Source organism: Thalia democratica, chromosome 5, assembly GCF_965202585.1.
Source record: "Thalia democratica chromosome 5, ktThaDemo2.hap1.1, whole genome shotgun sequence".
Taxonomy (NCBI): Eukaryota; Metazoa; Chordata; class Thaliacea; order Salpida; family Salpidae; genus Thalia; species Thalia democratica.
The window spans coordinates 20,902,941-20,926,781 of NC_139169.1; the positions used below are offsets into that span (position 1 = coordinate 20,902,941).

At 26.5% G+C, this 23,841-nt stretch overlaps 2 protein-coding genes across 2 annotated transcripts; both read left to right on the plus strand.

Annotated features, from left to right (window-relative positions):
• Positions 1-4,388: 4,388 nt before the first annotated feature.
• Positions 4,389-6,560, plus strand: LOC145835387 (CCR4-NOT transcription complex subunit 9-like). Its single transcript, XM_082942953.1, has one exon. It carries the CDS (start codon positions 4,419-4,421, stop codon positions 5,355-5,357), a length of 939 nt encoding a protein of 312 aa, XP_082799079.1. The 5' UTR covers positions 4,389-4,418; the 3' UTR covers positions 5,358-6,560.
• Positions 6,561-8,614: 2,054 nt separating this feature from the next.
• Positions 8,615-20,107, plus strand: LOC145835556 (protein ILRUN-like). The gene is made up of 7 exons (XM_082943205.1): positions 8,615-8,863; positions 9,572-9,747; positions 11,484-11,681; positions 16,311-16,548; positions 16,993-17,089; positions 17,534-17,638; positions 19,444-20,107. The coding sequence occupies exons 1-7, from the start codon at positions 8,700-8,702 to the stop codon at positions 19,480-19,482; spliced, it is 1,017 nt and encodes a 338-aa protein (XP_082799331.1). The 5' UTR covers positions 8,615-8,699; the 3' UTR covers positions 19,483-20,107.
• The last annotated feature ends 3,734 nt before the right edge of the window (positions 20,108-23,841 follow it).

Below are 23,841 nucleotides of genomic sequence, written 5' to 3' on the forward strand. Positions count from 1 at the left end.
TAAATAACCACTAAATGCAAATAAAAGATTAATACAAATAGTGCATAAGTCAATAAATTTACAGGCCTTAAAATATGTGCACACCAGATTGTTGAGTAAATTAGCCGAAAACCTGGAGTACTGTAAAAACCTTTTATTTTAATTTAAGTTAATTTATTACAAAACACAATTAAAGTAGCATAATATTTTTTCAATATTTTTTTACTATCAAATGCAGTTTTTTACCTAAACATATTTTATAGTATAGTTGTACAAAAATCTTGTACTTCCAAAAAGCTGAACAAAAATTAGTTAATAAATTAGAAAACTTGTAAAGTTAAAAAAAAACCTAAGGAAACCCTGGTACCATCATTTGGTATGAAATATTTTTTAAGAGTAACTTCAAGTATTAAAAAGTTATTGACAGACATTTTTGATTTAATATTTATTTTTAAGAAAATCATGGCTTATAGATTAAATTTATCTCAAAATATTGCCCTTTACTTAGTTTAAAAATTAACCCTGTACTGTTTTGAAGTTTCAGTATGAACCGTAAATATATTGCAGGCCTGAAGATCCCTTAGGGGTGAAACATTGTTGCCTTAGTGTGAATAAATAAATTTAATATTAACTTTGTCTCCAAAATTAAAATTGTTGAGACCTGTTGTGCCCAAGGAATAGTCCTTGCATATACCTAGATATATTTTAATATATTTTAAAAATGATGGTCATACACATAAATCTTAAGTAAAATACGACTGCAAGGGTTTTAACAAGTCAGGCTAAATCAGTGTTAGTTTTTTTTTGAAATTAGCAAAATGGCAATTTTTGTGCATTTAATTACTTAAAAGATTTTTGAATATATAAACAAGAGTTTAAAATTAAATTTTTATTTGTTAGATAATTAGATTGTGAATTTCTTTTTAATTAAGCCTTTGGTTTTTTGTTATCTCAATTTCACTGAAATTAATGAGACTTTGTTAAAATGTCTAAACATTTCAGTTTAAATGGTTAAAATTTTTCTAAATTTAAAAATAAGTTGCAGAATTATAATTTTTTAAATTGCTAGTTAATTTATGAGTCTTTTTATAAATAAACATTTAGTTGTTGTACTTAAAAAGTAAGATATTAGAAATGCTTAACAATGTTTGAATTTCTAAGACATGTTTACTCTGTAGCATTTACATGGTAATTCAAGTTCCAAAAATTCAAACTCACATGATAACTTTTTGAGGTAATATCTAATTTAATAACTAAATCTAAAAAACTTTTTCTAGAAGTTTTCAACTGCATAAAATTTGAGAAAAATATATAGTCAAGATTTAAAGTTTAAAAAAAAGTTAAAGCTCAAATGTTTAATAAAGTGTTTTACTTAAATAGTTCATTGTGTGGGCTTAGTGAAAGCATTTTATACAAAAATTAACAAAATGTGTCTTAGAAAGCTCAAAACATAGACTTTAAGTCAAATGTTTATAGAAAATAAAAGTATTCTATAACTTTTGAAATATAGACAATTTTGTATAAAGCTTATGTCAGCTACAGCTTGTGATATTCAACCAACTGTTTTGAAATCAGACAACTTTAAATCTTTAAAACAATAACATATGAGTCAAAAAAGTTGTGTTCCTATGAAAATGTTTATTTACAGCTTGACATATGTAACGTTTCAGAGTTGTCAACACTCAGAATATCTCATACCAACTCAGGCTAGTTTGAACTTTTATGAAATTTCAGACTGATTATAATTTTTTTCCAAAATTCAGGCTAAATTGGATGTTTTTTCAAGTCTTAGGTTAGTTTTATTGCTTTTAATATATTATTCTCATGTATACGGTTTTCATTAAGTCCATCTATTATTGTTTTGGTTCTTTTTGGTTTGTAAAGATGATTATCTGTATTTTTAATTTACTTTTAGCTATAATGAATATAAATATATACAAGTAGTCAAAAGTTCTTCCTGTGTGAAAATACTTGGTTTAGTTAATTGTTTGATTATAACTGGATTATGACATTTATTTAAAATAGCTTCACTGATCAGACTCTCAAATTTATTCCTACATTATTTTGAAATACCAAAATTGTTAACAGTTATTCTTCCATTTTTACAACTATTACATTTGATCTGTTTTTATATTGTGAATATCTATTGAATTAATTTTTATTAACTCAGGCTATCTTTTTTGCAACAGTGAGTGGTAAACTTAAAACAAATCAAAAAAACAGTAATTATTTTGCAAGTTATTAGCAGGGTTGCCACTCGGTCAGGAAAAGTCAGGAAATCAGGAAAAGTCAGGAAAAATTTAAGAAAATGACAAAAGTCAGGAGAAGTCAGGAAATAATGGGGGGTTTTGAAAAAAAGTCAGGAAAAGTCAGGAAATTTGATAAAATTTAAAAAAAAAGTCAGATTTTATCAGTTTAAATTTACAAAATTCCTTGCTTTCCAAAGCCTTCAAATGGTAAAAATTAATTAAAGGTCCTTTAAAGTCAGAAAAAAATTCCAAAATTTTCCTAGAAATTTACAAAAATGTTTAATTTTATTTCCAATGCCTTCATCTGGTATAAATTAGTAAAATATTCTTTATAAAACTGCAAAAATTTTCTATTAACATATTGAACAAGTACCCTACTTGAACAACCAGGTTTTGTAAGCTTTGTAACCAGGATATTGATGATCTGTAGCAAGGACACTTCCATAGTGAAACTGTGGTATATAAACGAAAGTTTATCTAGCATAATTTTAGAATCAAAGTGTTTTTTGTTTAAGTAAATAATTGAGTTCTTTATAACTAAGCAGTTAGTTTAGTATTTTATGTAACAAGTTAATGTGTATACTGAACCGGAATGCAGACCAGATGAAGGAAACCATATCTTCATTAGATGAAGAGGTTGAAGTGCTAATAAAAAAACAAAGAAAATAAATTTTAGTACATACATTTAAAAAAAACAGTATTTGATTAAGATCTTAATTGTTTTAATGTTTTAACTGTAAAAGTTCGTTATTGTTTTAAGGTTTGTGTTGTGAAAGTTCCTTATTAATTTAAGGTTTTAATTGTATAAGTTCCTTATATGTCGTTTGTTTATCTAGATACATTTATGCTAGGAAATGATAAAAAATTGTGTCTTTTTTCAGACAGGCTGTGTTTATAAGGTAATAATACAAGTATTTTGCTGATAGAGCTGTTTATTACAAACATCAATCATACACAGATAGTTTAAGTGATGTACTGGAAGTTTGATGATAGAATTCAGCAAAAAACTGTTGTTTTTAACCTGTATTGAAATTAGATTGAAAGCTTTATATAGATTCAAGTGTTAGGTTACGTATTTTAGAATAAGTTTAGTTTAAGAGTTTGATTTAGAAAAGTCAGGAAAATTTTTGTAAAAAGTCAGTAAAAAGTCAGGAAAAGTCAGGAAATTTTTCTCAGCTTGAACAGTGGCAACCATGTAATTAGTTTGGTTCACTTGATAATTACACAACAATTTGAAGATACTAGGATAATCAAGCCTAAATTTCAAATTTTCACCTATAGTGACAATTTTTTTCCATTCCCTAAAAATGATGCTGAATAAATTTGTTGTGGTTTTTGTTTTAAACAGTAATAACCTTTTTATTAAAAAGAAATTGTTAGGATATTGATTAGATATATTTTTTTGTCTGTAACTTGATGAAACATATGTTGTACTGTTTTGAACAATACTTTTGTAAACAATTATTTTAGTGAAACATGAGTTTTGTAAATATTAGTGTAATGTGACTATTAACTGCTGTAAAAATAGTACATTAGATAGACCAAATAAAAACAGCAAATATACTTCAAATTAATTATTATTAAAAGTATTAGTTCTTAAATATAGCATTATGCTTTTTGTCAGCTATGTGTTAAAAAGTTCTTTAATTTTCAACAATGCTTGCAACTTGAAAATTATTGAACTTGATAGTTTATTTTTAATTTTGTTTTATTTAAAAAGTAGTTCAATTTTCTTTAATATTTAAGGTTCTTAACAAATGTTCTTTATTATTTTAAAACAGTTCATACCTAAATTAGACAATTCAGGTTAACCCTTGAAAAAATATATAATTAGTTGTTTTTCTGATTAAAAAAAAATAGTTAGTATGTACTTATTTTTAAAATAACTAGTTTAGTGATCAAAGTTGACCTTTTCCAATTATGTTAAGTACTTGAACTGCTTAAACAATAGTACTAAGTTTAAAAATAAAAATTACCACTTATATTACTGTTTGAACTTAAAAAGTCAAGATACAGTAAGTAGCAAAAAAAAAAAAAAACAAATTAGAGTTAACCCTAACAATTTCAAATGTAACCAGCTTTTATATATTAATAAATTGTTACAAAACTTGTAAACAGTTTGACAAAGCTCAATTTAAAAAGTATTTTTATTTTAGATATTATACTGCATACTGTGTATACAAATTCAAAATGTCCATGCAAGACAACATCAACAACAAGCAAGTGTTCGACTGGATCAACGACCTGTCCAACGTGGAAACGAGAGAGCAGGCCCTGCTTGAGCTCAGCAAGAAGAGGGAGAGCGTGCAGGAACTGGCGCCGATGCTCTGGCACTCTTTCGGCACCATCGCCGCCCTCCTCCAAGAAATAGTCAACATCTACCCCTCCATAAACCCTCCAACATTATCAGCCACCCAGTCCAACAGGGTGTGCAACGCCCTGGCCCTCCTGCAGTGCGTCGCCTCACACAGGGAAACCAGGCAGACTTTCCTCAGCGCCCACATACCACTGTTCCTCTACCCCTTCCTGCACACCACCAGCAAGAGCCGCCCCTTTGAGTACCTGCGCCTGACCAGCCTGGGTGTCATTGGCGCCTTAGTCAAAACTGATGAGCAGGACGTCATCACATTTCTCCTCACCACTGAGATAATCCCGCTGTGCCTGAGGATAATGGAGACTGGCAGTGAGCTGTCCAAAACGGTGGCAACCTTCATTTTGCAGAAAATCCTGCTTGACATGGGCGGCTTAAACTATATCTGTGACACTTATGAGCGTTTTTCCCATGTTGCTATGGTCCTCGGCAAGATGGTCAACTCCATTGCAAAGGAGCCATCTGCCAGGCTGCTCAAGCATGTGGTCAGGTGCTACCTGAGGCTGTCTGACAACCACAGGGCCAAGGAGGCGCTGAGGCAGTGCCTGCCCGACCAGCTCAAAGACTCCACCTTCCACCAGATACTCAAGGACGACCAGTGCACTGCCAGCTGGCTCAACAAGCTGATGAAAAACTTGCAGGAGCCAATGCCGCAGCAGCCACCCACCCCTGGTCCCAACGACCACCAGAGGATGCTCATACCACAGGTTGACACTCCTCAGCAGCAGATGCAACAGATGCAGATGCAGCAGATGTAGGTGTTTGCTGTGCATTTGCTGAAACTGATAATCATTCTCCTCTGTGTGTGTGTCTTGTATAAGTTGCTGACTCTTGCTGTTTGGTTGGTGGAAGTGGGCTGTCTGTTACTGGTACTTCGAAGTTACAATTGACTTTGAATTAGTATTTATTTGATGTAAAAACTGTGCTTAGACTTTTAAGAACTATATTAAGTTGTTTTATGTATATTTGTTATTTATTATAAAAAGGATTAATGATAAGATTCTGTTTGCACATATGATCCAGAAACTTATTTTTTTATATTATAACTTTGTTCAAATTTTTACCTATTTTTATTAAAATTTTTTAAAATCAATAGATTATTTATTTTATTGCTATTTTTTCTAAATTTATTTAAAGCAAATTTTATTTTACAAATCTTTAAATTGCATCCAAAATTATTGTCCTATTTAGAATAATACCTTAAAAAACAAACTATTATTACTCTCAAAATAGGCAATTTACTTCCAACCATTCTTCAAGCGTCAGCATTTACAAGGCACCACACGCGTTAAACGGTTCCTCTCTCTCTTGTTTTTTACTGTTTGTGTGTCATATTCTGACTGCATAACATTTTTTAAGGATTAAGAACATTTGCTACACTGACACTGAAAAACTCTCTATTTATTTCTACATATTGTTATTTTTTTATACAAAACCTGCATTACAAAACTTACTTTTTATATATATATAAATTAAAAAAAAAACATTAACAATCAAGGCGTTTTGAGTTTTTGTTTTATACAAAGTTTCGTTCAAAATTTCATTTTTTGCCAAGGTCTCTTTAATCGACGCTTATTTTTTACGTGTGTGGTGAGTATTGTCTTTAAAAATGTGAAAATTGTCCTGTGCGGCCTTTGTTTAAAACACTTTCGCTATACATCTTTTATATGAGACTATATACAAGGCTGCTCTTACTAATTGTCCCTCGTTCTTATTTCGTTCTACGGTTGTTATTTTTGTGAGCGTTTTTATATTTCTCTCTTTTTAGAGTCTGTGCTGTGCCAGTCTCTAAGTATACATGCTTATTACTGCTTCCACGTGGAGAGTAATTTTTTTTTATCTGTGTGTAGAAACTGGAAAACTCTTATAAGATATCATTCTCAATATTCGATTTTAGAGCTACTTTAGTTATTCTAGTTTTGTGCACCTTTTTTTGAACTAGTATTTTATATTCTTTGCAGGCACTTATAATTAAAAGTCTGTTGGCTGCAAGGAGTTTGAGCTGTGGATTATCTGGACACATTTAGGAAGTGGTAGTTTTAAAATATTGTATGGCAAACTATATAGATATAAGTTTGAAACATACTGAATATTTATGTACAGTATCATTAGCGTTTATTTATAACGCTTAAGAAGTTTTATGTAATTTAAACTTAACAAATCCAAGTTTGACAAGTTTTTATTTTAGTTTGAGTTTTTGTTTTTTAATTTACTAAGGTATCTAAGTAAACTAATATACTTGTACAAAAGTTTAGAAAAATATAGTTGTTATTTTATAACTACGATTAATAATGTATATTTACTAAATGTCAAAACTACCCTTTTTTGGTGCCCTTTCGTAATTTTTAAATTAAATAAGAAAGTTTTAGAATTTGTTTGTAGTAATCATATATTTTATAACAACTATTACTAGTGTACAAATAAATAGTATTGAATTAACTAAACAAGCATAAGTAAAGTAAAAATAAGTTTACAAATAAATATTATGGAATTTTTATATGTAAGTATACCTGTTTCTATAAACATCATACACTTAAAAAGTTATAGTATTCTGTTGTTTGTATTTCTTACACCAAACCATTTCGAATTAAGTTATTTGTTGAATAATTTAAATTGTTTTAGGTTTCAAATATCAAGTTAAATATAACAAGTGTCTAATAAGTCTTAACTGAAAATATTTAGTTTTATATAATTATGTAGTTTTTAAAACCATACCTAATTGTATTAATTTGATAAATATTTAATTAGAAGTTGTGAATTAAGTTATGTACTTGAATGTAATTATTTTTATAGCCGATGATTAAATTCAAAGTACAAATACAAAGGTTATAAATTAGGCTCAATTGATTTTAGTTAAAAGTTCAAAATGTCAGCGTAGCTTGTACTATATGTTTTTGTTTGTCAACATTATCTCCTTTATTTTTCTAAACTTTATGTTTTAAAATAACTTGATTTTTAAAAGTTGACTTAGTTTTAAGATTTACAACAAAAAATTGCGGCCTCATCAAGTAAAATAAAATAGTAAAAATAGTAGAGGTCGCAATTTTTTGTCACCAAAACCTGGTTGTAAATAGAAAATTTAATTTCCACACCTTTATTTAAATAAGCTATTTACATTTCAGTATATTGAGCAATCTTTTTTTTTAGCTAAGACAAATAATTATATAACAAAAATAACTAAAAAACCAGCAAAAACCTGAAATTTTCAACAACTTAAACATGATAAGTAGTAAAATTTCGATCTGACACAAAAATCTATTGTATAGATAAAAAAATTGTCTTTTTTTTTCAAAAAACACATTTAAAGAATCTTTAATATATCTTTACAATGTCTTAATACTATTTATCACAGTACCTTAAACCTAAGGTAAACTAAAAAGAGACCCTTAAATGTGTAATTTTAAAAAATCTAGAAGAAAATTTGAAAACCTGGAAAATTTTTTCCAAAATCATTCAGCAACCCTGTTAGTGTTGTACATATCATATGTATCAGTATTTTTCGTTAATAGCTAATTTAAATTTTAGGTTTTATTTTCATAAAAGTATTTAACTCAGCAAAAGAGATCATCAGTTAATATAAATTCTTTTCAAATAGTATACTTGAAGTTATAAATTTACCTTATCAATAAGTTAAGATCTTTAATTGTAATCTTTGAAGATAAAAGTTTAACAATAGCTTTTTAGGTAGTTTTATAATATTTTACATAAGTTAAATAATAAGGTATAAAGTATTATTAAACTCTTTAGTGATCTGAGTCAGATTTTTATCAAGTATCTATAGCTTTTGTGTATCATTACTGTAGTTATGCTTTAAACATGGCTCTTTATGTTTTAAGTTTTATAGAAATTTAAAATACCTCATAAACAACCATATACGTGTATAAGATTTAAACTTAAGGTTAATAGTTTAAACCATGTTTGTTATAAAACAAAATATTTTATTAACATAAAACATTAGATTTAATTAATTAATAAACATATCATTTGACACTTAAACAAATGTTTCACAGTTTTTTATAACTAAGTGTCAAGTCTACAGCACATTTTCAGTTCAATTATTTGTGTTACATAAAATCCCCCAAACAAATACCGCAAACAATATGGACAACGGAGACATGGATGTGGATCAGTGCCTCGTGGGCCAGTTCTCTTCGATGGGTACGACTGACAGGGACGTTCTGGTGCAGCAGTTCGCACAGCTCGTCGGTAACGGACCGGGGTTGGACAAGACCGCGTGCGAGTTCTTCCTTGAAATGTCAAACTGGTTTGTTCATTTTTTTTTTTCAAAAGTAACCCACCGCATAGTTTTGCAATTTGATAATATATATCGGATTAAAAGTCATGCTTTTCCTCCTTAAAAAAGTTACTTTTTATTCTTAGTTTGTTGTGATTATATTTACATAAAATTTCCACAAAAAAAGCCTTATTTTGATTATTTCATTTGTATTTAGTTTTATTAATTAAATATAAGTCGTTTTATTTCTAATACCGTTAATCATTATTATAGAAAAACGTTTTACAAATATTTTTGTGTGCGTTTAGACAGGGTTGCCACTTTACCTGGAAAAACCTTGAAAAACCTGGAATTTTTAATAACTATAACATTATCAGAAGTAAAATTTCAATTTGACACAAAAAGTCTATCATATAAATAGTCATACAAAGATTTTTTGTTATCATCAAAATTTTTTTATTAAAAAACACAATTAAAGTAACTTCTCAGTATCTTTTCAATTATATTATACTATTTATTTAATTATATTAATACAGTTTTTTATATAGAAATTAACCTAAAACTAAAAATAAACCCAAAAATGTTTACTTTTAAAAACCTGGAAGAAATTTGGAAAACCTGGAAAAAAAATTGAAAAAACGAGTGGCAACCCTGGTTTAGAACATGTTATGCTAAAATAAAGTAACAAACCGCATAGTATGTAAAAAAAGCTTGAACAAAATAACTATTTTGTGACAGGAATTTACAAGCGGCCATTGGTGCTTTCTACGATTACCAATCAACCAACCAGTTACCTGGCAACGTCGCCAACAACCAGCCAAGCATGAAGTTTGTGCAGGACGTTACCATAGGCGAAGGAGAAAGTGTTCCGCCTAAAACTCAGTTTGTGAAAACCTGGAGAGTTCAAAACAATGGTTGGTTTTATATTTGTAAAAAACTATAAAAAGTTTTATCTACTACAATAGTTTTTAAGTTCTTAAGCTTAATTTCTCTATATTTTATGTATTAATTTAAATTTACAAAGAAATATATCAGGGTGGCTACAAAACCTGGAATTTGACAATCTAGGCGAAAAAAACCTGGAGTTTGGGAAATTAAAAAAAAAAATAAAACATGGAAAATCATATAATTTTGTACAAAAATTATGAAAAACCTGGATTTTTTTTAGATTTTATTTTTTTAACAAGTTTGTCTCATAGAAGTTATAATTTTTATAAATTTTAGACTTGAATAAAAAGTCTACTACAAGTTTTTAAGGCCATAGGGGGGGGGTCCGACATTTTTTTTTACAAAAATTAACTTGGCTTTTATATGAAAGCTTTAAATACAAACTACAAGCCTGTTTTTACAGAATTTAAAAATATCATTTAACTTATGAAATATTTTATTTTTTGTAAAAAGTTTCCAATACAAACGTATGGACCGCAAATTTTTTGGGGTCAATTTTCTCGGAAGTTTAAAAATTCACTAAAAATCTATCTCCTCCTTCATTTTTCAAGCAATCTTCTTCAAATTTTCAGGAAATGTTCCTTATATTAAAAGAAAAAAACATTACTTTAGAATTTTAATAATGTAAAAAAATAAAAATTTTATCACAAAAATTAAAAAAAAAGTGTTTTTTTTTTTTTAAATAATATTTCACAATTTTTTTTTAAATTACAAAGTAACGTTTTTTTGTTATTGTATAAAGATTAGACTGTGAAAGTTTGAAGAAAATTGATTGAAAAATGTAGGAGGAGATAGATTTTAAATAAAATAGTCTTTTTTCGCTGTTTTAGTTTTCCCTTTCCATAGGGAACCTATTATTGACTAGTCATACCGACTTTGACTAGTCATATCTCAAAAAATAACTTGAATTTTTTAAATCGATAAAAAACATCTTCAAGCTTAGAAAAAACTCTTTAATATAAGATCAACTTCTAAAAAAACTTGTTTTACCCCCCCCCCCCTATGGCCTTAACTAGTATTTGATAATTTATTGGATCAATTACTACTTTGATCAATGAGACTACTTTTTTACTTTCATTTTCATTGTTTTGAATGTCATTTACAGTCATTCAATAAAAACCTATTTCTAACTGATGCAACTTAATAAAGTTTAGATTAAGAGAAAACTAATAACAAGAGAAAATCAAGAGCAAGAGAGTAAAATAAGATTAGAGCCAAATGAAAATGTCTGAAGAATGTTTTATGCCCAAAGTATTTATAGCAGCTATAATAAATCTTAACTTAAGTTATAAGTCTTTTATATATGAGAACTTTAAAGAAATTTATTTAAAATTACAGTACAGGTTGCAATAGAAAAACAAAGATTAAATTATAGTAATAATATATCGCTAAAGTAGTTTTTACCAAAAACAACACCTTTTTTAATTTAATACTAATTTACTACTAAAATGGTTAAAAATATGTCGTTTCAAAATCCTGGAAGAAATTCTGAATAACCTGGAGAAAATTTTCCAACTTTATGTCCTTTAAGTTTTACATCTTGAAATAAACCTTTTTTATAAATATAAATATATATATATATATACTAAAACCCCATAAAACACTTGAAATTAAAATATCAGTACAATGCAAAACAGTCCAAATCTAACAACCTCCGATTTTTTATTGAAATAAAGCAATAATCTTTCCCAACCAACCACAGGTAGTGAGATCTGGCCTTACGGATGTCAGCTGAAATTTGTGAATGGTGAGAAATTGGGAGCTTGCGATCAGTGCCACGTCAGGAGAATATCCCCTGGTGAGCATTGTGACGTAAGCGTAACTATGACGTCACCACTGCAAAAGGGGATTTACCAGGGACAATGGAGAATGTACACCTCGAACATGCAGCCGTTCGGAGGTTTTGTTAATTGTTTGTTTTATTTTTTTAAACATTAATACCAGTTCTTGTAGGTGACATTCTGTATGTCATGGAAAAGCCTACATATATAAAAGAAATATACAACTAATCAAAATGTCTGTGTTTTGTCAGTGTGCGCATTAAAAAGCCGGATAATAATAAAAAATTAACTGTATTTTTAGATAAGGTTAATTTAAAAAATACGAAATTCAGATTAATAAGTAATATCTCACGTTTGTTTACTACCTGAACTTTACTTCCATTATCTTGAACAGCAAAATTTCAGAAAGTATCTCTAAATCTAATACATAGACTTTTCATAATTTAGTTTAAAAAATCAGGTTTGCAGTTATTAAGAAGATATTTGTTTAATTTTTTACCTAAATTTTTAATATTTAGAACTTTTTTACTGTAAGCTATTTAATTAAAAAAATGCGAATGAAATATATATTTTTATAGCATAAAATAAATATAGCTTGTAAAGTTGTTTTGAATTAATTTAATTAATTGAATTAATTAAATTTTGTACTCAAGTGTCTAAAAGTTAAATTAAAATTGCTATGAAAAACTATTTCCCATTATGATTTCATTTTGACAAAAACCTTTTGTTTTTGCATAATGCCGTGTAAAAGTTATTTTACACTGTCAACAACTAAAACAGGTATATTGCACTGATAATTAACATTTAAAATAAAAGATTTAGTTAAACAACAGATGTCTAGTAATTTCTTGTTTTATCAAAGTCGTAAAGGGTGTCAACATAAAAAAATTAACAGCAAATTTATTTATTTTTCATTAGTCCAAAGTATAACCAAAAGTGTTTACTTTTGCTTTTTAGTCAAGAAAAGTACATTCAACTTACAAAGTGTCACTTTATTCCAGCCTCGAATAAATACCGAACCACATTTTGTTTGTTTAAATTAAAATGTAGCAATAAGTGAGTTTTATAAGTCTAAAATATCTTGAATATCTGCATATAAAACCTTAAATAATAAAAGTTGTTTAAACTTTTATATAGTTTCTTTTAGTAATGTTTTTATTTTTATAGTTTTGCTTACAAAAGATAACGAGCTAAATTTGTATTTAGCTCGTTATCTTGTATTGTTTACATTTTCTATCATATAGCTTTTGGTAATGTCTGGTGAAATTTTGCTAAAATTAAAATCCTCTGGGATTTTGCAAATGTATAAATATATCAAAAAAATTTGCGTAGTTTTTTCCTGTTTAGGTTATTTAAATATAGGAAAAAATAAATTCAAGGACTATTTTTACATACGAGTGAAATTAATAAGATGTTAGTTTTTAGCAAGATTGATTTGTTTGAACCAAATATTATGTCTAACAAAAAAGAAAATAACTAATTAAATTTTTATTGTAAATTTTTGATTAAATTGATATCTGTCAATAATTAGCAGTTTAACTTTCAACTCTAATTTTTTACTATAATATTTTGATTAAGAATTGTATTTGATATAAAAAATATATGGAACTTAAGGTAATTCATTTTTTATAATGTAATTTTTATTTAAATTAGTTTTTGGTTTACTTATTATATAATTGAAGTAAACAATAAGTAAAATCATGATTTGTACATATAGTTTAATTTTTTCAGTTAGTTTATTTAGTCTACTCAGTTTTTAACTTATAAAAATTTTAATTGAAAAAGTATATTAAAAAAGCTTATAATTGTTTTAGAAATATAAATACAAAATTAGGATTATTCAAATCTAAACTTTATTTTATTTTATTAAACTTTTGAATCATTTAGAAACAAGAACAAATAGCAAAATCCATGTGAGATATGCACTTTTGACATATTAGCTACGTTTGAAAACGTTTAATGTTGTAAAAGTGTTCTAATTTATAACTTGCTGCTTTGAGTTAATGAAGTATAAAGTTTAAATTAGCATTAGAGGAATAAAGATTTTAATGCGTTTCTGTAACGTTTTATTTTTTTAAAATATTTTATACATTAGTACCCTCATAGGTTATGTAACATGAATTTTAAAAGTTATGTAAACTTAAATTTTGGGAACTCACTAATTATTTGGAACTCAAAAGCAGATTATCCAATATAAAATCAATATATTCCACGCATTAAACAGATTAATTCAAATAATTTAATTGAAACTTGCTTTATGTATAAAAATTTTAATTTTAACAAGTATATTGGTTAAAACTTGTTATAGACAATTTTTGCAAAAATAGTTTTCACAATAACAGAATAAGTTTTGTGTTGTTATTGAAAGCTCAACAAAAACATTGACAAAAATCAATTCCTTTTTACAAAATGCATTTGCTTGTGTTGTCTTGTTTAAATCTTTTGTTTTTATTTTTGTTGACTTGTGCTTGCCAGCAAAGAAAAACATCTGCTGCGGCTCACGCTCGAAATTAAAAATGAACTGGTAAGTTTGTGTAGAATTTGAAATGTTTGTTCTATAAGGTGTTGTTTCAAAGCTGAAGTACCTTTTTGATAAGTTAGATTAATCAGCCGAAAAACATAACTCAAACCCAATAGTAAGAAACATTAAAGTTTCAAATACGTCAAAAAATTAACCTATAATTTAATTTTTATTATAAAATATTATGAAGTACTTTTTATTTCCCATTATGTTGTCGCAGTATAAATTCTAAAATGTTTTGTATACAAATTTATTAAAAAAAATCAATTTTCACAGATCTGTCATCAATTACTTAATTAGTATTAAATTATATTAGTATTAAATATTACTGCAATCACTTAAAATAATTTTTACAATAATTTAAATTATTTTATTTTAATTTGAACAACTAAAGTAAACGTAAAAACATCAAAAAAAAGCCTTAAGTCATTCAAAACTTGGCTTTGCTTTAATTCCGTTTTGTTAAAATCGATTTGAATTTGTTTGTACGGCAAGTTCAATTGTAGTACATGATTTACTCTAAAAAACCACTTGTTATACAGGGTAAAGCAACAGCTAGTAAACAACATTTGTTGTTTGTTTAAACGGTTTTATTGTTTTATACCGACTTCTTAATTAAAAAATAATAATTTTAGACCAAATAAATTGTATTTTAATTTGGTTGAAATACAAAATTGAAATTCTCATATTTCTAAAAAAAAAGTATCGGAAAACTACAAATCTAAAAATGCTATTTTGAGTGTTTAAATATATGATAAATCTTTTTAAATATTTTAACGTCAACAAATATTAAAGTACTATCTATATATTTCAAGTTCATATTTAATCCGTTAGAGAAATTTTTTAGCAAATTTGTGCATTTTCAAAACCAGATGAGAACAACTGTGGTTGTGTTTGAATAACTGACAATTGTTAATATAGATTATAGTGATTTAATCACTAAAATATTTTGTTAATAGAGCTTAATTTACTTATTTTTTTAATTTATAGAGTTATTTAACATTTCATATTTATATTTTTTACTGAAAATTTAGTAATAAAAGTGTATCTAACAAAAACAAGCAAATTAAGCTATAAAGTGTTCTAGTATGTGTAACATAAACTAAACTAAGTTGTACACCAAACATATCATTATTTACTATTTATTCATAAGCTATATAATTAAAAACAAATTATATGTAGTTTTAATTAAGTAGTGTGTACTTGAATTTAAATTAGTTGTTTTACGGTTAGAACTAAACTTTGCTTCTGTTTTGAAATAAAAGCGTTCAAGAATAAACTTAAGCGTCTAAAAATAAAAATTATAGGTATAAAGTGTTTTTTATGCCTACAAAAAGTTTTAAATAGAACTGTAGAAGTATTACATTATTATAAGTCGATAGTAAGTAAAAAAGTTAACTTCAATTTTTAAAAGAATTATAAGGTTTATTTATAAGGAAAGCATTATAAGGTATAAAAAAGATGCAGCAGTTTTGTTTTTCAAATATTTATTTATTGACAAACAATTTGATTAAAGACAATTAATTTTTACTTTTATGAAGTAGTATATTTGTATTTGAATTTAAATTTGTTGTTTGATTCTTAACTTGTATTTCGGCATATATAGCTTATATATATTAACTTTTATAAATGCAATTTATTTTTTTATGCCTACAAAAAGCTCTAAAATAGACTGTAGAATATAAAGTATTATATTATTTTTAGTAATTTAATGAAAAAAAATTTATTTACAAAACATTAAGTTAAAAGACTCAGCTTTAGTTTTGAAAGGCTGCAATATAAAAGCGGCATTAAAAGGTTGTCACATAATAAAAATAAAAGTATTTTTCTATTGCAAATATTTTAATTTGAAATATTTTGATATTTCCAACATAATTTCTTTAAACTAGTACAGATAAATACATAATAATTTAAATAAACGTATAAAGATAATATTGTATTGTTAAGAAACACAAAGCTAACGAATAGAATTTAGCTACATTGACTTAAAAATGACTATTGGACATTAAATTTTTTTCTGAATTTAAAATCAAAAAAATATTTATCCACTGAACAAAAAATAACTAAGTTACTTTTTTCCAGTTAATCCTATCCAGTTATCAAAAATGATGAAAATAAACAGTTGAAGTAAAAAGTGCTAATAAAAACCTAATCAACAATTATTACACATATGTTTATTATTTTTAAATCGTAGTAAACAAGAATAAAAATAAAAATCAATCAACAGACGTCATTTGGGTGATAATAACAGTTGAGCAGGGTGGTTTGTTAGGAGTGACCCAGCAATTTTCATCATTCTCAACTTCTCACACTCAGCAGCAGTTTTCAAACAACAACAACAACCCTTTCGCCCAACAAGATGCAGTCATGCAAGACGAACCTTCACCCAATCACAACTCGTCTTTCGGTCACGTGGGAATCCCGATGCCTTCCGCGTCGTCGAACGCCTTCACCTGCTGGAACACGTTTGTTTATTTGAATGTTTTATTTATTACTGGTTTTAAATAAACAAATATGATAAAGTTTAAAAATTAAGTTGAAAGGTTCAAGTATGTTGTAAAATGTTCGGTAAATTATGGATCAAATCAAACTGGTGTTTTATTTTTATTAATTCAGTGTAACTGCTGTATTTGTGACTGATTTAATCTTTTTAAATTCTAAGGAAAATTTTAATTTTATTAAGGAGTACATATTACTAAAGAAAGGTTGATGATAAATATTTTTCCAATACTTTGCTTTATACAAACCAAGCTTTTTAAACTTTTCTATCGATAAAGACATCAATTAACTTTCCATGATCAGCATTTTTCCCATTAAATAGAATTTCATACTTATTAAGAAAAACAGTTACAAAATATGAAGTATTTTTTCTTTATAGTTTTGTATGTTGCAACTTAAATAAATATTAGCAAGAAGAGTCCCACGTGCGATGTGGAGGACGAGCTTTTAAACTCGAAAGCTCACCAGCTCACCTCCATCCAAGAAGAACCCGACATCAAAAGACAGGTTTGTAGTTTATCTTGTCAGTTTAATGTAGTGATGTTTTATAGGCACTCTTAAGTAGTTTGATTGACTGGAATATTAGTTAAAGTATGTGTTAAGTTTGAAAATATTTGGTAAGATCACAATTTACTACAAAACCAAGCTTTGATTTTTCAAACTTTTCATTTCAATATCAAGTTTTTAAAGATTTTTTATTTAATTTAAGTTCAACAGGCTTTTAAATAATCTACATAAATATATTAAAACTTGTAACTTATGGATTACATTATTATATATTTTGATCTACTTATCCAGACGAAGCAATCATAATTTATAACTTGATACGAAATTATCTATATTTATGTGTTATTATCAAATATGAATTCTTCAATTATTTATGCAATATACTCCCTGTATATATATATATATATATATAATATATATATATAAATTCACACACGCAAACAGGTCTCGCCATCGTCATCGCCAAACACCCGGATGCAGATTGAAAACGTTCTCTCCTCACCACTCGCCCCTTCCCCTATACGGCCATCAAATCAACGTAGCAGTGATGTTTGTGTTTGGTATCATATTAATATTATGTAGTTCTTATGAATGCGCGGCGGCGTAAGTCAAAAGCAACAATTCCACAAATATAACAGATGGCTATCACAAATGGCTTGAACTCATTCAAAAAATGATTAGTAGAGGGTTTTAAAATGATATTATTTAACTACAATGTTACTTTAATTGTGAAAGCATGACTTACACGACCAAATCAAGTTAGAACTTCATATAAAAATGTTTTTTATGTTGAAATTGCCTGAGCTCAATTTTAGGAATTTTCGAACTGGTCCGTTAATTGATGTTTTATGTTGGTCTAGGTTTTTTATCTGTTGCGAATTATTTAATTGAGTAATCATACATAAAAAAGGTATAAAGAAAGTTTTTGGCTGTTAAGACCAAAAAAGTACTAAATTAAAGAACTGACATAAAGTTTGATAAATTGAAACTCCTTTACTAGTCTCAAATTCTACAATGATTTTTAATTCAAAGTCACCTAGTAGGAGCTAGAGTGAAATTTAATATTTTTCCCTGTTTAAAATTTATTTATGCTAGATTATAAATCTCAACTTCTTGATCAACTTTTTGCAGCAGCAACTAATTAACTATCTTGAATTTAGTTATTTATGATTTATTTATAATTGGAATTTTTTTTTCATACTTTAGATTTGATAGCTAAAACATATTATTTTCTGGAATTATAACTTGTAGTTGTTATATTTTTGTTTCTGTTTAAAAAGTAAACAATCCATCTTAGGTAGATATGCTTGTAGCTAGTTCGAACCAATCAAGTTTATAACGTTTTTGTTGACTATCATATCAGTCAAATCGCTAAGCATAAATACTTTTATTTCAATGGCGTTCAGTAAAACAACCATAGATTTTCAAAGCTTATTAATCTTCCATTCAAAGCTGCTTGTTGAAGTATTACTTTTACATTTATTTTTGTAGGGTTGCCACACAAACTGGAATCTTGAAAAAACTTGAAATTTGACAATTTTTGCCAAAAAAAAAATACAGAAAAAACCTGGAATTTCATACAAAAATCATTAAAAAACCGGGAATTTAAAACAGTTTTTATGTGTTTTGTAGTGAAATTTCGCTTTGACACAAAAAATCTATCATATAAATACTTTTTATTGTCATCATCATAGATTTTTTTTTTAAAAACACATTTAAAGTAGCTTCAAAGTTACTTTTGAATGTTTTTATATATTTTTATACCATTTTTAACTTTAAACATAAATTCAAACTAAAAAAATACCAAAAACCTTGAAAAAATTACCAAAACCTAGAAGAAATTTCTCAAAAATTAGTGGCTACCCTGTTTTTAGGTTGTGCTCACAAAAAGTTCTTTAATATTTTTAAGTTCTGATTTTAAGAAATCTTATAAAGAAATTAGTTTTCTTAAATTATGATATAATTTTTACCTGCAAGTAATGCTTTTTTAAAAAGGAGTGGGAGAAAATTTTAATTTAGTTTGAACTTGAAAGATGCTTGCTTTGTTCAAAAACTTTTTTGCACAGCATAACTAGTTGTCCGAATTCATAATAGTATATTTCGAATCGTTCTTATATAACAACTTTTTCATAATACTAGAATATTCTATGTTTAATAAATATGTTGAAATTGGTATAGGTAGTAAACAGATACTGAATAAAAAATAGTTGAATTTTTTTAATACATTATTATAGTTACTGAATTTATTAGTTTATAAAAACAAATTTTTATGCACTTGTATAAAAAATGTTAGTAAATTTTTTTGCTAGAATTAAAACGTTGTTTAGTGAGTTTATAACTATATATTTTTACAGAGTTCCAGTTCGATTAAAGGAAAAAGATTGTTTGAATAACCCAAATGTTTTGAACAATCAAAAGTTGCATTTGTTTTAATTATTGTTAGGGAATTTGTTCTTGTAATTGTCTTGTTAATTATATGCTTTTATATTCATGATGGCTTTATAAACGCAATTGGCTTTTTATTCGAGCAAAAAATTTCAGAACAATTTGCTGCTCATAGAAAGCTTTACTTTCTATGGTTTTTCTGCAAATAAATGTATTATTTTCGAGAGTTTTGTTCAAAAAAATATTCATTTCACTTTAAACTTGTGAAAAAAGTACATTTTTAGCAGAAATTAAACCATATAATCCAAGCAGCTTTTTTTCCTGACTTTTAACTATGCTAACCTCTATTTTCCATTACAAGTTCATACCAAAGATTGTTTTGATTTTCCATGTACAACATTTGAGAATTGCTCTAAAAAAGTATTAGTTCTGTTACAAATAGTTATATTGTAAAATTTCTAATTCTTAGCAATGTAAAAAAAAAAGTAGGAACACACTATATATTTGTTAAATTTAATGGTTTAATTTTTAAAACCTAATTGCAGTAAACCTTATAAAAATGTTTGAAGTTATTTACTGAATCACAAAAGTATGTTTCATTATTTCCAAAAAGAAATATTTATTTGAAAATTAACGTTTTTGATAAAGTTAAATATACTTCGAAATTTTATATTTTATTTAAATTAAATGCAAAAGTGACATAAATATGTATTGTCTCTTAAAGGCATTAATGAAAGTATTTTTGATTTCTTTTTGTTTTTGTATTAAATCATAAATACAGACTGTTTTCCGTTTGAATTTTTCTGTTAAATCTTGCGCTTGTCTCAAGTTAATAAATTATTATGCACACTTGAATTACCACATCTCTACCCTAAAAGGTAATTTAAAGTAATTACTGTTAAATCGACTATGAGGACTTAAGGCCATAGGGGGGGGGTCCGACTTTTTTTTTACAGAAAATAACTTTGGATCTTATATGAAAGCTTTAAATACAAACTACAAGCCTGTTTTTATAGAATTCAAAAATATAATTTAACTTTTGAGATATTTTATTTTTTGTAAAAAGTTTCCGATACAAACGTATGGACCGCAAATTTTTTGGGGTCAATTTTCTCGGAAATTTAAAAATTCACTAAAAACCTATCTCCTCCTTCATTTTTTGACCTAGAGACTTCAAATTTTCAGGAAATGTTCCTTTTAATATTTTGAAGAATCTGAATGTTGGAATTTTTGAAATTTAGAAAAATAAAAATTTTATCCACAAAAAACTAAAAAAAAGGGTAGCTTTTTGACAATAATTTTTTTTTACTCAAAATTAAAAAAATTCCTACAATAAATCTCTTTAAAGTTTAATGATACACATTCTGTAAAAATTTGAGAAAGATTACTCAAAAAATGAAGGAGGAGATAGATTTTTAGTGAAATAGTCTTTTTTCGCATTTTTAGTTTTCGCCTTCCATAAGGAACCTATTGAACGCCCTTTCTTTGATCGCTTATATCTCAAAAATTACTTTGAGTTTTTTAAGCGGTTAAAAGTGTCTGAAAGCTCAGATTAAATTCTACAAAATAAGATCAAGTTGTAAAAAACAAAGTGGACCCCCCCCTCCCCCTATGGCCTTAATATCATTACATGCCCGGTGGCTATCTTAGCAAGTGGTAAGCTGCAAAAGGGGCATGTGACTGGTAATGGGGCCATAAGAGGGGAAACTTTTTTAAATTTCACGAGAAATTCGAAAAGTAAACTAGATACTCTCAAATTTGTAATGAGGCCGTTTTGAAATCTTCTGAAAAAGCGTTTATGAAAATAAGCTCACCATGGTTTGTAAACATAAAAATAAACTGTATATTTAAAGGTTTAAACTAGTTGATCAACTTTAACTTCCGAAATGTATTCAGTAAAATACTTTATAAATTCAAAGTCATTAGTAAGCAAATTTAGTTAAGTTAAACTGGAGTTTCCCAATTGGACACTGTTCTAGTCTGTTGGGGCGTTAATTTTTAAGGCAGCAAATAAGCAAGTGTATAGTTAGCTAGTGAATAGGCGATATCTGATAAATATAAGAAACTATTTTTAAGTTTTCTGCCTAGTGGGTACTCACGAAAATATGTTTGAGAAACCCTGATGTTTAAAAAAAAATTATTGTGTTGTAATATTTGATTTAAGCTGGTAAATACGTCGCGGGCCAGAACATTTTACTTTTCGAGCCACATTTTGCCGACCCACATTACAGGTATACTTTTACATTTTATTTAAAGCATACTATCTATCTGTAGTATAGAAATTTCTATCGCTAAACACTTTTCTAGATACTATTTAGTTAATAATAAATATCTAATGAAAATATACAAGCTCATTATTTAAAAAAACATTGAAAGTTAACACTGTGATTAATGCCCAATAACTATATGATTTTTCAAAAAATAATTGTGCTATGTTTGCATTAATCATAAATTTTTTTTTTTTTCGTTGAATTTTATTTATACATTAAATTTTTTCTATTAGTTCTTTTTACTAGTTTTACAAATTACCTTATAAAAGTACACAATCAGTTTAGTATTTAAAATATTAAATAAAAATGTTAAGTTTTCATAATTAAAAAAATAGAACCGCTCAAGCTTCAGGATAAACTTATACTAAATTTTCTTACTATATATTAATTGTTAATTTTTTTTTTTTTTCACCAAATAAGTAATTTACACCGATTTAAAGTAAATTGATAGAAATTAAATGAGAATCATTATTACAAATGTTTTAGTTTGTGTTTGAATAAAAAAAGTGTTAGTACACAAATAAACTTTATATTTTTTTTACAAAGTGTACTTATTTAACAACATACTTATTAAATCATTATTTTATGTTAGTTTCAGTTAATTGTTGCTAAGGTGGTTTTAGATAATTTTTCAGCTTTGTTATAGTGTAAGGTTATAAGCATAGACCATAAACAAGTTAAAAAAATACATGTTTAAGGAATTGAACATACACTTTTAATTAGTTTTTAAATTAATATTAAAAGTTATTATGTATTTTACAAATTTATTAATCAATTACACAGTTTTTAATAGGTTTTTGTGCAGTTCTACTAATTTTATCATCATGTTTGTAAAATATTTACTCTTCTAACATAAACTAAGAAAGTTATTATTAGTTAAAAACATTTTTCTTGCAAAATCATAAAAATAGCTATGCAATGCCCAGCTAGTTTTTAAACCAAACTCTTGGATTTTGAATGAAAACTTAAGTTATTTAGTTTTAAAAAGTGTTCTACTCATTTTTTAAAAACTCTTACTTGCAAGTGGAAATTGTTTTTATAAATTAAGAAAATAGATTTTACTTTTAAACTAAAGGAAAAGTTAAAACTGTATATATTTTTTAGATTAGTTATGAGCACTTTCGAAAAATATTCAATTATACATAATTGAGTTTTGGTTTGAGAATTTATTAAAACAACAGAACACAGATAAAATTATAATTGTTGTAACGAGTAACTATATGTTTATTAAAACAATCACTTGCAATAAGCATATTAAAAAGTAAGCTTTTTTTAAGTTTTCAAAAACAAAATGTATTTTCTAAAATCATTAAAACAGTTTCTACCCGCAAGTAAAAGTTATTCAACTGAACCTTACTAAGATAAAGTATTTTGGATTTCATTAATATTAAAAAGTTTATAAATTATATCTTTCTGAGCTGATTTTGCTTCTAATCAGAAATTTTATTGCTTGAGACAAAACTTTTAGTTATTAAGATGTATTGTTCAAGGTAAAGATTATAGAAAAAAATTCATTTACTTAACATGGTCCAATTTTTTTTCCCAATTAAACCAGTTAGTGAAAAATAGTTGGCTTGCATATCTGTTATCACATTTAAAGAAATTTATCAGTAAAAAAGTATGAATTCATTTACCAAATTTAGTTGATTTTGTTTAAAGTCAAACTTTTTTACTGATAAACTAGTTTAAAAATTTAATAATTAACTCTAAGTAGACATACAAACTATTGTTTCAAAAAGCTTTCTCAAGTAGCTAGAAATTTTTAAGCATAGCATGAAAAGCTACATAAGACAATCAGAATGTTAAAGATTACTACTACTAGCTTTTTGTTAAATAAACTATCTAAATTTAGAGATTGTTTAAGAAAAATTCAACGAATTAAACTTGATGTCAGTTGTTGTTTTAATTTTTTTCCAGTCTTTTAACTAGCTAGCTTTCTTTAAACCTTTTTGTTTATATGGATATTAAAAATAGCTTATAGAAATCAAAGCCACTAAAAACTCATACTTCTTAGTTCAATTTAGAATACCAAAACTTTAGTTTTAACAATTTACAAAAAATAATTATAAGAAGTCGTGAGCAGTATTTGTTAGGAAT

Bases quoted from the DNA above. Each gene is read 5' to 3' on its own strand.
- LOC145835387 (XM_082942953.1), top strand. From the start codon at position 4,419: ATGTCCATGCAAGACAACATCAACAACAAGCAAGTGTTCGACTGGATC.
- LOC145835556 (XM_082943205.1), top strand. From the start codon at position 8,700: ATGGACAACGGAGACATGGATGTGGATCAGTGCCTCGTGGGCCAGTTC. The intron at 9,748-11,483 runs GTTGGTTTTATA...AACCAACCACAG, and splicing joins CTGGAGAGTTCAAAACAATG to GTAGTGAGATCTGGCCTTAC. The intron at 17,639-19,443 runs GTTTGTGTTTGG...ATATTTTTACAG, and splicing joins CAAATCAACGTAGCAGTGAT to AGTTCCAGTTCGATTAAAGG.